At 47.9% G+C, this 12,377-nt stretch overlaps 1 protein-coding gene across 5 annotated transcripts in view; it reads left to right on the plus strand.

Annotated features, from left to right (window-relative positions):
• FSTL4 (follistatin like 4) overlaps positions 1-12,377 on the plus strand; it is a 580,824-nt gene that overhangs the window by 549,382 nt on the left and 19,065 nt on the right. For 4 of the 5 annotated variants that reach the window (XM_053907486.1, XM_019422002.2, XM_019422001.2 and 1 more), the window contains exons 9-12: positions 3,816-3,977; positions 4,389-4,523; positions 5,542-5,568; positions 9,351-9,469. In XM_053907486.1, coding sequence (XP_053763461.1) covers positions 3,816-3,977; positions 4,389-4,523; positions 5,542-5,568; positions 9,351-9,469 — 443 coding nt within the window. The remainder of the gene's footprint in view (positions 1-3,815; positions 3,978-4,388; positions 4,524-5,541; positions 5,569-9,350; positions 9,470-12,377) is intronic. The other variant, XM_019422005.2, reaches the window with a different exon arrangement.

Below are 12,377 nucleotides of genomic sequence, written 5' to 3' on the forward strand. Positions count from 1 at the left end.
TGGTATGTAGTTGTCCAGTTTTCCCAACACTATTTATTGAAGATTCTGTCTTTTCCCCGTTGTATATTATTGCCTTCTTTGGCATAGCTGTAGTGACCATATGTACATGGGGGTTTTTTCCTGGGTTCTCTGTACTGTTCCTTTGATCTGTGTTTCTTTTTTTCTTTCTTTCTTCCTTCCATCCTTTCTCCCTTCCTTCCTTTCTTTGTTTCTTTCTTTGCCAGTAGCAGACTATTTTAATTACTGTAGTTTTATAGTATAGTTTGAAATCAGGGAGTGTGAAACCTTCAGTTTTCTTCTTCTTTCTCAACGTTGCTTTGTCTATTTGGGTCTTTAGTGATCCCATACGATTTTAGGACTCTCGGGTCTTATTATTCATGATTTTGTGAATAATGCCTTTGTCATTTTGATGGGGATTGCACTAAATCTGTAGATTAGGTAGTATGGACATTTTAACAGTGATAAATTCTTCCAATCCATGAGCATGGAATGTCTTTGCATTTGATGTCATCTTCAGTTTCTTTCATCAAAGTCTTACGGTTTTCAGACTACAAGTCTTTTACTTGAGGGGCACCTGGGTGGCTCAGTCAGTTAAGTGTTTGACTTCAGCTCAGGTCATGATCTCACAGTCCATGAGTTCGAGCCCTGTGTTGGGCTCTGTGCTGACAGCTTGGAGCCTGGAGCCTGCTTCAGATTCTGTGTCTCCCTGTCTCTCTGCCCCTCCCCTGCTCATGCTCTGTCTCAAAAATAAATAGAAACATTTTAAAAATGTTAAAAAAAAAAAACAAGTCTTTTACTTGATTGAGTTTATTCTTAGATATTGTATTCTTTTTGATACAATAGTAAATGGGATTGTTATTTTTTTAAGTTTATTTCTTTTGAGAAACAGAGAAAGTGTGAGCAGGGGGAGATGCAGAGAGAGAGAGGGAGAGAAAGAATCTCAAGCAGGCTCTGTACTGTCAGCGCAGAGCCCAACACGGGGCTTGATCTCACAACCATGAGATCATGGCCTGAGCCAAAATCAAGAGTCGGGCACTCAACTCACTGAGCCACCCAGGCACTCTGGGATTGTTTTCTAAATTTCTCTTTATGATAGCTTGTTATTAGTGTATAGAAATGCAACCAATTTCTTTTTGTTAATTTTGTATCCAGGGTTACTGAATTCATTTATTAGTTCTGGCAGGTTTTTTTGTAGATTCTTTAGGGTTTTCCATATTTAGTGTCATGGCATCTGCAAATAGTGACAGTTTTCTTCTTCCTTTCCAATTTGGCTGCATTTTATTTTTCTTGCCTAACTGCCATGGCTAGAACTTCCAGTACCATGTTGCATAAAAGTGGCGAGAGTGGACATACTTGTCTTGTTCCTGATCTTACAGGAAAAGGTCTCAGCTTGTCACTATTGAGTCTGATGCTAGCTGTGGGCTTGTCATATACACCCTTTATTACATTGTGGTGCATTCTTTGTATACCCACTTTGTTGAGAGTTTTTATCATTAAGGCTTCCTTTTAAGTGATCCATTTCATTGAGATTTTCATATTTATTACCTATAATTGATTACAGTATTTTCATATTTTTTATTTTTATTTTTTAACGTTTATTTTAGAGAGAGAGAGCGAGCACAACTGGGCGAGGGGGCAGAGAGAGAGAGAGAGAGAGAGAGAGAGAGAGAGAGACAGAATCTGAAGCAGGTTCCAGGCTCTGAACTGTCAAGCCCAACACGGAGCTTGAACTCACAGTGAGATCATGACCTGAGCTGAAGTAAGATGCTTAACTGACTGAGCCACCCAGGCGCCCCTATATTTTCATATTTTTTAATTCTCTGTGTTCTTTATTTTTTTCACTGATCTAACTTGCCAGAAATTTTGCTTACTGATTTTTATAGACATCCAAGTCTTAGATTTATTTATCAGTTCTATTCTTTTTTGACTAATTGATTCAGTCATTTCTGCTTCTTTCTCTATTGATTCTTCTCTCACCTTCTTTAAATTTACTTTATGTCTGCTAGGCAGGCTTGTATAAATAAATGGTGATCTAGCAAGAGCCCAAGTTTATTAACTCCCAGGTCACGGCTACACACATTGTAGTACTCTGGGTGTTCTCTCACCTTCTCCAACTCCCCACCAGTCTAGTGCTCCTAAGCCCCCCAGTTCTATCTCTATGCTCTTGAATTACACCCTCCTGACCAAAACTCTATGATATATCCAACTTGAACACTGTTCCTCCCTCTACCAAATTCACAGCATAAGGAAATTGTCTAGATAAGTTACTGTTTCTTTCCTCATTGAACAAGAGAGAGAGAAGGGAGATGCACTTTCATGCTGTAAGCAGCCCTCCAGATAGGCTTTGCTAGAGCCCCATTTACCTCCTCCAGCCCAGTAGCCTGATCTGCACATCCTGGAGCTCTCCCCCAGAACCTCCAACAAAGAGAAACTGGGAAATGACTCAGATTGTATTCTTGTTAAGTCTCTATGTGGTTGTCACAGGGTGCCTCTGAGCTGTTGTTACAAAAACAGCTCTGGGATATTCTGAAGCTGGATTCATGCCCTTTGCTGGTTGTCCATTTGGCTTTCTCCTCAGCCCCCCAGCTTTGCCCCACAGGTGAACCAGAGAAAAGACGTGAAACTCAGACTGAGTTAATGAGATTATTAATAGCCTCCCAAAGAGTTTTGAGAGGGAATTGCACAGTCCATGTCTCATGGGGCAATGGAGACTTTCCTTTGTCCTCAGCCCAGCCAAGCACAGGTCACTGGACACCTTGCTCACATTCTGGGATCACCAGCAGCCTCCTTCTCCATAAGCATCAACTTGTTCTACCTCTGGTCCCAAGAAAAATCTCTCTCCTAAAGTACTGAGATGCTTTCTTTTCTCAGACAATACTTCTGGGAAAATGTAGTGGCCTGCTTCAGGAAGAATCCATCTTCCACCTTTCCACAAGGTGTGTATTGAATTTAATATCCAGGTGCCTTTACATAAACTCTCACAGACCCGTTTTGGAAGTATGTAAAGTATATGGATAAGTAAGAGCCCTCAAGTCCACTGAAAATGATAATTATTTCATTTCCTGGGCCCAAAGCTACGGGTAGGAGGGAGGATCCTCCAAACCGTCTTCATTTCCTCCAGGTGCCTCTCCCACAGACGGCTCAAGTCAGAAAGGCCAGCAAGCTGTGGAGGGCGCTGACACCTTGCCCACCCACGTTTTTCTGATGAGTGGGACAGTCACATCCTTGGCCCCGAACTTGACTCCCAGGGCCCATGGCTGAGCTATGCAGGCCACACTTGCCTTCCATCCACAGTGCAGGGGGTAAGAAGTGGAGAAATAAGAGTGATCCAGTGGAATGATCAATGGACTTCCCCAGAGTGGTAATGTAATTAGCAGCCCTGCCAGTCAGTGACCAGAAGTGCTTTGCGAAGCTCTTCCTGCAAAAAAATTAAGCCCCTGTCCAATGGCTTTCCCATAACAGAAATAATATATCTGAATTTTATTCATTTAGAAATAAATTTGCAGCGGCTGTTGCTCTTTACATGTAGCAGCTGAATAGCATTAAATAGTTGGATGTCCTTCTGATCATATTTAGAATAATGATGAAAGCCATGAATTACAGGGTACAAAGGCTGGCATGTTTATTGCTTACAATCCATTTTATAGCCCTTTCTTCTAGGGCTTGCGTTGCTGAACAGGGTGATTGTAAGCGGGTTACAAAGACAACTCCAGACTTGCCTGTCGGTTCACCCCTCTGGAGCAGGTCTCGGGGCCAGAGCACAGGCCTGAGGCCAGGCGGGGGCTCTCTCTGACCAGCACCAACTTGATCCACAGTCCCGCCAGTCATCCGTGTGTACCCGGAGACCCAGGCACAGGAGCCCGGGGTGGCAGCCAGTCTGAAGTGCCACGCAGAGGGCATTCCTATGCCCAGAATCACTTGGCTGAAAAACGGCATGGACGTCTCAACCCAGATGTCGAAACAACTCTCCCTTTTAGGTAAGAACTGCCCTCAGTGTCACCGTGCTATTCCCGTCAAGTTCCAGCTGACACTTTCCCCAGGAATGGAAATGAGACTCATGATTTGTTTCTAAGTCAGATAAGCCAGACGTGTTGAGAGTGAACAAATGTCTCCCCAAATTTTCCGGCTATCTGGGCCAACGCAGGTCTTGCGGGCTTTTTGAGCACAATGATGACAAACTGCCAGTCAGGTCTCATGCCACCTTCAATTTATTCAGCTCTTCCAGCCCTTCCTGGGTGTGTATCACAGATGTTGGCTGCCCTCAGCCCTGCCGAGGGGTTGTGTTTCTAACCTCAACACTGAATAGAGGGGAGACGGGAGGGGGGCACCGCGGAGAGTGGGGGGGGACCCAGCTGAGCAGGCCATATTGAGCACTGTCCTTCCTCCAGCCAACGGGAGCGAACTCCACATCGGCAGTGTTCGGTATGAAGACACGGGGGCGTATACCTGCATTGCCAAAAATGAAGTGGGTGTGGACGAGGATATCTCCTCACTTTTCATCGAAGACTCTGCTAGAAAGACCCGTGAGTCCACTCTCGTCTTTAAGCTCCTCACTGAGCTGGTTGGGGGGTGTCTGGTGCAGGGGTACCAACTGACCAGAGCCAAAGCCACCAACATGAGCCCCTGAAGACAGGGGGAAGCCCCATATGTTTCTGTGCTTAAAGCTGGGAGCAGAGGTGCCCAAAGGTGAGCAGACCTTCCCTGGCAACCTAAACAAAACCCAGAGAGGGAAACTCCCTGGACAGCAGACAGAGCCCAGGACCCCAAAGAAGCTCGCATATCCTAGTCCCAGTTCTGCCTCCCGCTTGCTGTATGACTGGAACCTCTGCCCCTCCCCCAATAGAATTCTTCATACTATCCACCCACCGGCCAGTGGTGCAGACTCCATACATGATAGACTACATAGATACCAATTCATGAATTGTATCACGTGCTGCCATCCCGCCATGGCCCAGGAACTGGCCTGGGCACACATGTACAAATAACCTTTATACTCCAGGGATAGAGCCTACCCAGCATGCCCCCCATGCCCCCCTTGTAGCCACTGCCACCAAGTGGCTCTGCAGGTTGATTTCATAGACATGGGTGATAGACTTAGTCTCTTCCCTTGTTCAGAGACTCCAAGCTGAGTCTTCATCATCCAACAAGATAATCACAAGTATTTCAGATGATCTTCCTGTGAGAATCCTAGTTGAAAATCAGCATGGCTTCTGGAAGTAATCCAGGAGCTCTGGCTGAGATGTTGTTCACTCCTGTCAACCACAGAAGTGGAGGATCCCGTTCGTTTCTGTGATCCTGGGACCTGATTTCAAAGATTGAGTAGAAATCGCAAGAGTCCCAAGACCTGGAAACGTGTGTCCAGGTTCAGAGTCCTGTCAACGTGCTGTTGCTGGGGCAGTGAGCGGTGCAGACTCTCTATGTGGCAGAGTAGGTAGCAGTATGTCTGTGAATGGAACCCTTACAGTCAAGACTCTGACATTTCTTTCTTCTTTTTTCCTTCCCTCAATCACGTTCCTGCTTCCCTATTCTCTGATGCTGTAGTTGCAAACATTCTGTGGCGAGAGGAAGGTACCAAGCTTACTTGTTGTGTGTTGTGCTTGTGATCACCTGTGCTCAGCCTTCCATCATGGGCCATCTTTCCACGAGCTACCATCTGCTTTTCCAGACACCAAGCAGTCCTCACAAGTCGAGTCCACGGGCCAGATTAGCTGGGAGGGGCGGAGGTCAATGTCGAACTCAAATGGCACACACTGAGAAGCAGATTCAAAACCTGCTAGTCTCTTTAATGGACCCCGGTCCATTAGAACTTAAAAGTGGAGAGTTGCCGTCTAAAGCTATTTGAAACTCCTCACTGAAGCAGACTACTTGGCAGGGGCTCCTGGTCAGAATGGGCCTTCAACTTTTTTCCAGGAGCTAGTACCAGTGTTGGGGGTTAGTGCACACTTTGAGGCAATGCCAAAGAAAAAACCCACCACGATTTCCGTCATTGTATGTTTACATGCATAGTTTTGACATGAACAGACTTTTTTCTTTCAATATATGAAGTTTATTGTCAAATTGGTTTCCATACAACACCCAATGAACAGACTTTTTAATTTTATATTGATGAAACCATCTTCAGGTAATAGATCGGACCATAAAAATATTGTCGTTTTCATACATCGAAAATGGTCTAACACTGACAGTTCACGTGCTTCAAAAAATAGCAGGCCCGTGTCAGAGCTGGGCTATAGAGCCTGAGTCACAGCTTGGGGTGTATGTGCATTTGTGGACCTCAGCCCAATGCAGCCCGTCCACCAGAGCAGAGTTCAGATCACCTTGAGGTAACTTATTCTCCACTATCAGCAGACAGGGCATGGGGGAGGAGTATGAGAAGCCACAGAACGTACCGTATGATTTCAGGGCTAAACACTAAATCTCCCACCTGCAAAACCAGCATATTTACCGTCTCATTTTTCCCTCATGAACATCACATGGTGTTAGGTAGACTCTAGCGTGTGCATGCATACCCATGCTCAGAACGGTTTCCCAAACATCAGGCACCGCAGCTCACGGTATGTCTTGAGAGCAAATCAGAAGCAGGGCCTGAAAAATGAGGACTTGCTGCCAATAGGCTTTACGATTCCTTGGAAGAATAAGTCATAGCGAAGGCCACTCACCATGGACAGTTCTCCCTTGTTGCTGCCTGAACCTAGCTAGTAGGCCGCGATATGCACAGAGAGCTTTCACCATGTGTCTTTAAGAGGTGGTATTTTTCTAAGGTGGCTTCATACAAAGGGGCTCAAGTTTCAAAAGTGGAGACCGGCAAAGCATGCAGGAGGCCCTAAGATGTGTGCAAGGCAGCCATTAGTGGCCCCACTCAAGGCCAACTTAAGACCCACGGCTGCCTTCGGGCTTCGGGCTGGCAGGTGCCACCCTCCTAGTAGACAATGCAGTGCTGAATCCGTTCCATCCCACCTGCACAACCAGGCTGGACAGTTCAGAGCTGGAGACGGACATACAGAAACAAAACCAAACAGGTCACAGGCTGCGGGGAACTGTCCAGTCTCACCACAAGATGTGGGATGATGAGGGCACACAAAAGCAAAGAAAGCCCCTGTAGTAGAAGCTAAACTCACACAGACCCTTTCAGGGGGCTGGGTCATGAGGCCTGGTCTTCTGGGAAGTCAGGTGTTTGTTGAGCCCCACACTCCATTGCCTACTGGGAGGAAGGAACTGTGCTTGGCCTCACACGTGGCTACACCTGCAAACCCCACATGGAGTCCACTGAACTTTCAGTGTGATGCTGCGTCAGAGAGCTGTCAATTTTCCAAGAGGCCCCAGGAGGCAGTTTCCGGGGTTTGTGCTTTTGCAGGGACTTTGACCCCTAGGTGTGACCAAGAGAATTTTTCCAGGTGAGAATGTCCAGAAGAGAAGGCCCTGCTGAGGCAAGATAAATGGGAACAGAGCAAATACATGCCAAAAGCTGGGGTGCCCTGAGAGCAGAGACGGGGTGCTCATGAGGGCCACTTGGTCTGGTTCTCAGGGACAGGCTGCCCAGCTCCCCAGGACTCCCCGCTGGGACCTGTGCAGGGTGCTCCCAGGCACTACTAGCTTCTGAGAGGCTGGGGTAATGCTGTTCCCAGTAGCAGGAGCCCTCCTGCCCAGAACCCCTCTCAGCACAGTTAAGACTGTGCCATGGAGTCAGGGACCTCTGTCCACACTGGGAACCACAGGCTCTGATGCTTCCTGGTCACCAACAGCTCAAGGCCCAGAAAACTGCCTACAGAGCCACTGGAAGCAAGTGGAATGGTGGCTCCTATTTGCCTGTTATATTGTTCTCTGTCTTGTTTAAAAATTTTTTTTAATGTTTATATTGTTGAGAGAGAGCGAGTGAGCAGGGGAGATGCAGAGAGAGAAATTTCAAGCGGGCTACACACTGTCAGTGCAGAACCTGACATGGGGCTCGAACCCACAAACCATGAAACCACGACCTGAGCCAAAACCGGGAGTCAGACACTCAACTGACTGAGCCACCCAGGCGCCCCTGTTTTACTGTTATTTAACACTAAAAAATTTGCCCAGATATTCAATTAAGTCAGTACATTGGTTTTCTCAGCATGCTAGGAAAAAGCCTGTTTTTCATAGATTTAATTTTCTTAGCGTTTGTGAAAATCTGTTTAATATTCTACCTTCATGAGAAATGAAGTAAGGGAGAAAGAGATAGGGAGGGGGATTCAAACCTCACCTATCTTTGTGCCCTGTTTACCTTTCATGGAGAGGCACGGTGAGGGGACAGAACCCAGATCAGGGGCTCAGGATCCAACCCCAGCTCTGGCATAAATGCAAGTAACCTCAACCAAGCCCCTTGCCATCCTTGGACCTCAGGTATTTTGTCTTTAATAAGGGGACTGAACTAGCTCCTCCCAAGGCCCCTTCTCTGCTGGTCTGAGGGGGTTTCTCCCCAAGTGACCACAGCCCTGGGGGGTGATGGGAGCACGCAGGTGGGTGCAACCAGGCAGGCTCTGTTGCCCGACACGGGGCTGCCACAAAAAAACCAGTAAGGCAGGAGTGCCTGGGTGGCTCAGTCAGTTAAGCATCTGACTTCGGCTCAATTCATGATCTCACAGCTCGTGGGTTCGAGCCCCGCATCATGCTCTGTACTGACAGCTCAGAGCCTGAAGCCTACTTTGGATTCTGTGTCTCCCTCTCTCTCTGTCCCTCTCCCATTCACCCTGTCTCTCTCTCTCAAAAATAAACATTAAAAAAAAAAGAGCGGGGGTGGGGGCGGAGAGGTGGGAGCAAGCTGTCTTGAAGGAGGGGTTTTCTGGCACAGGCAGGGCAGGACTAAGTTGGCACAAGGGGGTACCAGCCACAGCACTCTCAGGACCCTACATTCCGGGAGTGGTGCTCTATGTAAATGTGTTTAAAAATAAGGAGCCTTTTGTTTTTCTGGCGTGATCTGATCCATCCTGATTTGACTAGTGGATAACAAGCAAACAAGGAACATTCTGACTTTCAGAAGGAAAGGGCAAATGCATGTCAAAGCCAAAGCTGTCATTTATTTGAAAATTTGTGCTGGTAGCCAACCCTCGGTGCCCTAGGACAGAGGTGTGTGTCCGGAAGGACAGCCTGGGGCCTGCAGAGCCCTTGATAGGCTGTAGTGATTTTAAGCCCTCTGGCACTTTCTCTCCTTGCTCCCCACACACCACTTGCTTATCTTACATCATCTTGCCCAGGACATGCACTTCATGCCTTTACCACAGGCACCCAAACCGCAGGTTTCATGTGTGCATAATGTGACATGTGACCCTGTCAAGGGGCTAGTTGCTGCGGGGTAGCATAACCATGGCTGTGTTTGCTCCTCCCAGGCCTCAGTGTGGGAAACATGTTCTATGTCTTCTCTGACGATGGCATTATCATCCTGCACCCCGCGGACTGTGAGATCCAGAGGCACCTCAAACCCACTGAGAAGATCTTCATGAGCTACGTAAGTTTCTGTGCCGAGGGCACTTCCAGGTCCTACACAAACACATGCTGAACACTAGTCTTTGACCAGTGTGCCCCTTGATTTCTGAAATTCCATTTGCTAGATGTGGTGTGGCTCCACACGCGTTCCAGGGCTCAGGAAGGAACACGTGGCAGAGGGTTTAAGGTCTCACTCCTTCGTCAGGCAGCACCTTCTGTGCACAGAGTCTGAGGTGATGCCCAGGGCTTACAAATGGGTTTCTGGTCCCAAGTTCACAGGGAAAGGATGGACACAGTGGTGTGAACAGCCAGCCAAACAGGTGCTGCGGGAAAGATGTACAAGGTGCACTGGAACCTTGAGGAGCGAGGCCTCTCCTGACCTGGGGAGGGCAAAGTTAGAGAAGCCTGCTGAGCAGGTGATACCTGGGCTCAGGTTTGAAGAACAAGCAGGAACTGGTGATTTCTAAAGGAAATGTCATGCATGGGGCACATAGAGGCATAAAACGTCAGGTCACATCTGGGGAATCGCAAATCCTCTGTGTGCCTGGAGGGAAGCATGAATGTGAGAAAGGCCCAAGATCAGGATGACAGTAGCCAAGGGTCAAAGCTGAAGAGTTTTAATGGGATCCTCAAAGGTCTGGGGACCTCTGGAGGACCTGATATGAAGCATGGCCCTGATCAGGTTGCTTTAGAGCAGGTGCAGAGTCCCAGTGAGGGTAGTGATCGGAAGGACTGGACTAGATGCACAGAAGCAGGTGAGGAGGCTGTTGTGATTATCCATGTGAGAGACAATGGTGACGTAGTTGAGCCAGTGCCAGTGGCAATGGGAGGAATTGAGTTGATTTCAATGCTATCACAGGTCAGATCAACAAAGACCGTGAGGGAAACCTGGGGTCTTGCTGGGAGGAGGAGAGTACTCTTCATTCAGGAGGAGAGGCGGGTTGGGGGGATACAGTTCATTCTCTAACACTCTATGAGACATGTACCACATTCCCAGTCTGCTGCTGGGTATCCCACAAGCAGGACACATAGGCTCCCCGCCAAGCAGATGACGGTGGCCTGTGATGCACTGAACTTGAGATGCCCACAGGACACAAGCATAGAAACATCCAGAAGGATAGGTATGGAGAGTGGAATGGCATCGGTGAGTTGGAGAGCCCTCTGCTCTCTAGCAGGCAAAAGAAGTAGCTTTAAGAAAGCCGGGAAAACCTGGGTCACAGAACCTAAGGAAGGCTAAGTTTACAAAAGGAAGGGGTCTTCAATGAGTCAATAGAGGAGGTTAGCTTGGAGGTTCTCAGTGGCCCCCAAGGAACCAGGGGAGAGAGTGAAACATGTGAATGCCCCAAGTGTCAGAGGTGCTACAAAGTATGAGGCCAAATGCAAAGTGGCCGTACAACATGGACAGAGGCTCAAGAGATCATTGCCGGCAGCAGGTCTAGGAAAGCCCTTCTAGCTCTCAAGACCCTGTCCACAGGCGTCCCCTAGATGGTCCTTCCCCACCTCACCCCACCCCACCCCACCCCACCTCACCTGACCCCATGGCTCTGCCTCTCCCACTGGTATCCCACTTGGCCTTGGGTTGGTGGTTTCTTGTGTAAGGTATGACCTCTTTCACCAAACCCTAGCTACTTGAGGTTAAAACAATGCCATTAATGCAAAAGAGTCTTCTAAAGCACCCCCCATGCCCTCCCCTTGAAGACCTACAGTGAATGAACTGGTGACCATGATGGGGTTGGAGCTCCTGGAGTAAGTGGGCAGGGCCCAGGCAAGTTCCTGCAGCCAGCTTGTCGCATTGCTGTGCTGGCTGTTGGCATGTCTCAGGCTGTTGCATTTCTCACATTTGTAGCTTTGGAACAGCTGTTTTCCAGGCTATTTCACTTAAATTAATCATTTTTTAAAAGTGTTACCCCTGATGAATTTCCTTGTATGTAATGGTCGTGAAACCATCTAGAAAGAGTGGTCCTAGTTAACTTCTGGCAGTTAAGTTTAAATAATTGCGACCTGCCACATTGGCACTAATTTCTCATAGATTTGCAATAATATAACCTATAGCTTGAGGGAAATTGCTCAGATCCCAACCATGACTCAAATTTCCAAAAAAACTAGGACAAGACATGGTAAGAGAGGTCCTCAGGTGTATCAGGCAGCACAAGACCACAGTAAGCCATGGAACAGTCCCAAATAATAGTGTGCTCTTCTAGAAAATGCTCAACACCTCCCAAGAGCGTTGCAGTAAAGCAAATCTCTTATACAAATGCCAAGTGAACAGGAGGTTGGTGCTTCCTCTTTGGGGCCCCTCTGTTGGATTAGGTGTCCCCGTTGCCCAATGGGCAGCAGCATGTGGAATAGGTAAGGACAGAGACTTCCGAACCAGGTACACTTGGGCTCAGATCCCACCTGTGTCACTGGAGGCCTCAGTGGCTTTAGGAAAGTTACCTAACCTCCCCAGCTTCTGTTTTCTCATATGTAAACTGGGATCATTGTGAGGATGAAATGTGACCATGATGACAGGCAGTGGCAAGGGTAGAAGGTAAAAAGAGCTCTGCTCCAAAGCTATTGCAGTCGCTTAGGAAAGAACTGGAAAGGAGATAAGCTCAGGGATTTAGGAGGTCATCCCCGTAGTTCTTAGTGACTCATTTGTGGCAGATCGCACAGGAGAAGGGAGCATGCTTGGTCTTGGCTGGCCAGCTGGTGCTAAAGACCTCGCAGAGGAGCAGGTAGGGAGTAGAGGAACTGCTCAGGGGTGGATGGCCAAGTATGAGGGGGACCATGGGAGAACCAAGCCAGAACTGGAGAAGGTGGCTCTGAGCTAAAGACACAGACCTGGAGCCATGGGCATATGGGTACTGGCTAAAGCCAGGGCGGGAAACAAGACAGACCACCAAAGGTATGTATGAGTGGTGTGAATTGGGCACCTGAACAAAACCCTG

Source organism: Panthera pardus, unplaced genomic scaffold, assembly GCF_024362965.1.
Source record: "Panthera pardus isolate Hobbes unplaced genomic scaffold, ASM2436296v1 HiC_scaffold_2, whole genome shotgun sequence".
Taxonomy (NCBI): Eukaryota; Metazoa; Chordata; class Mammalia; order Carnivora; family Felidae; genus Panthera; species Panthera pardus.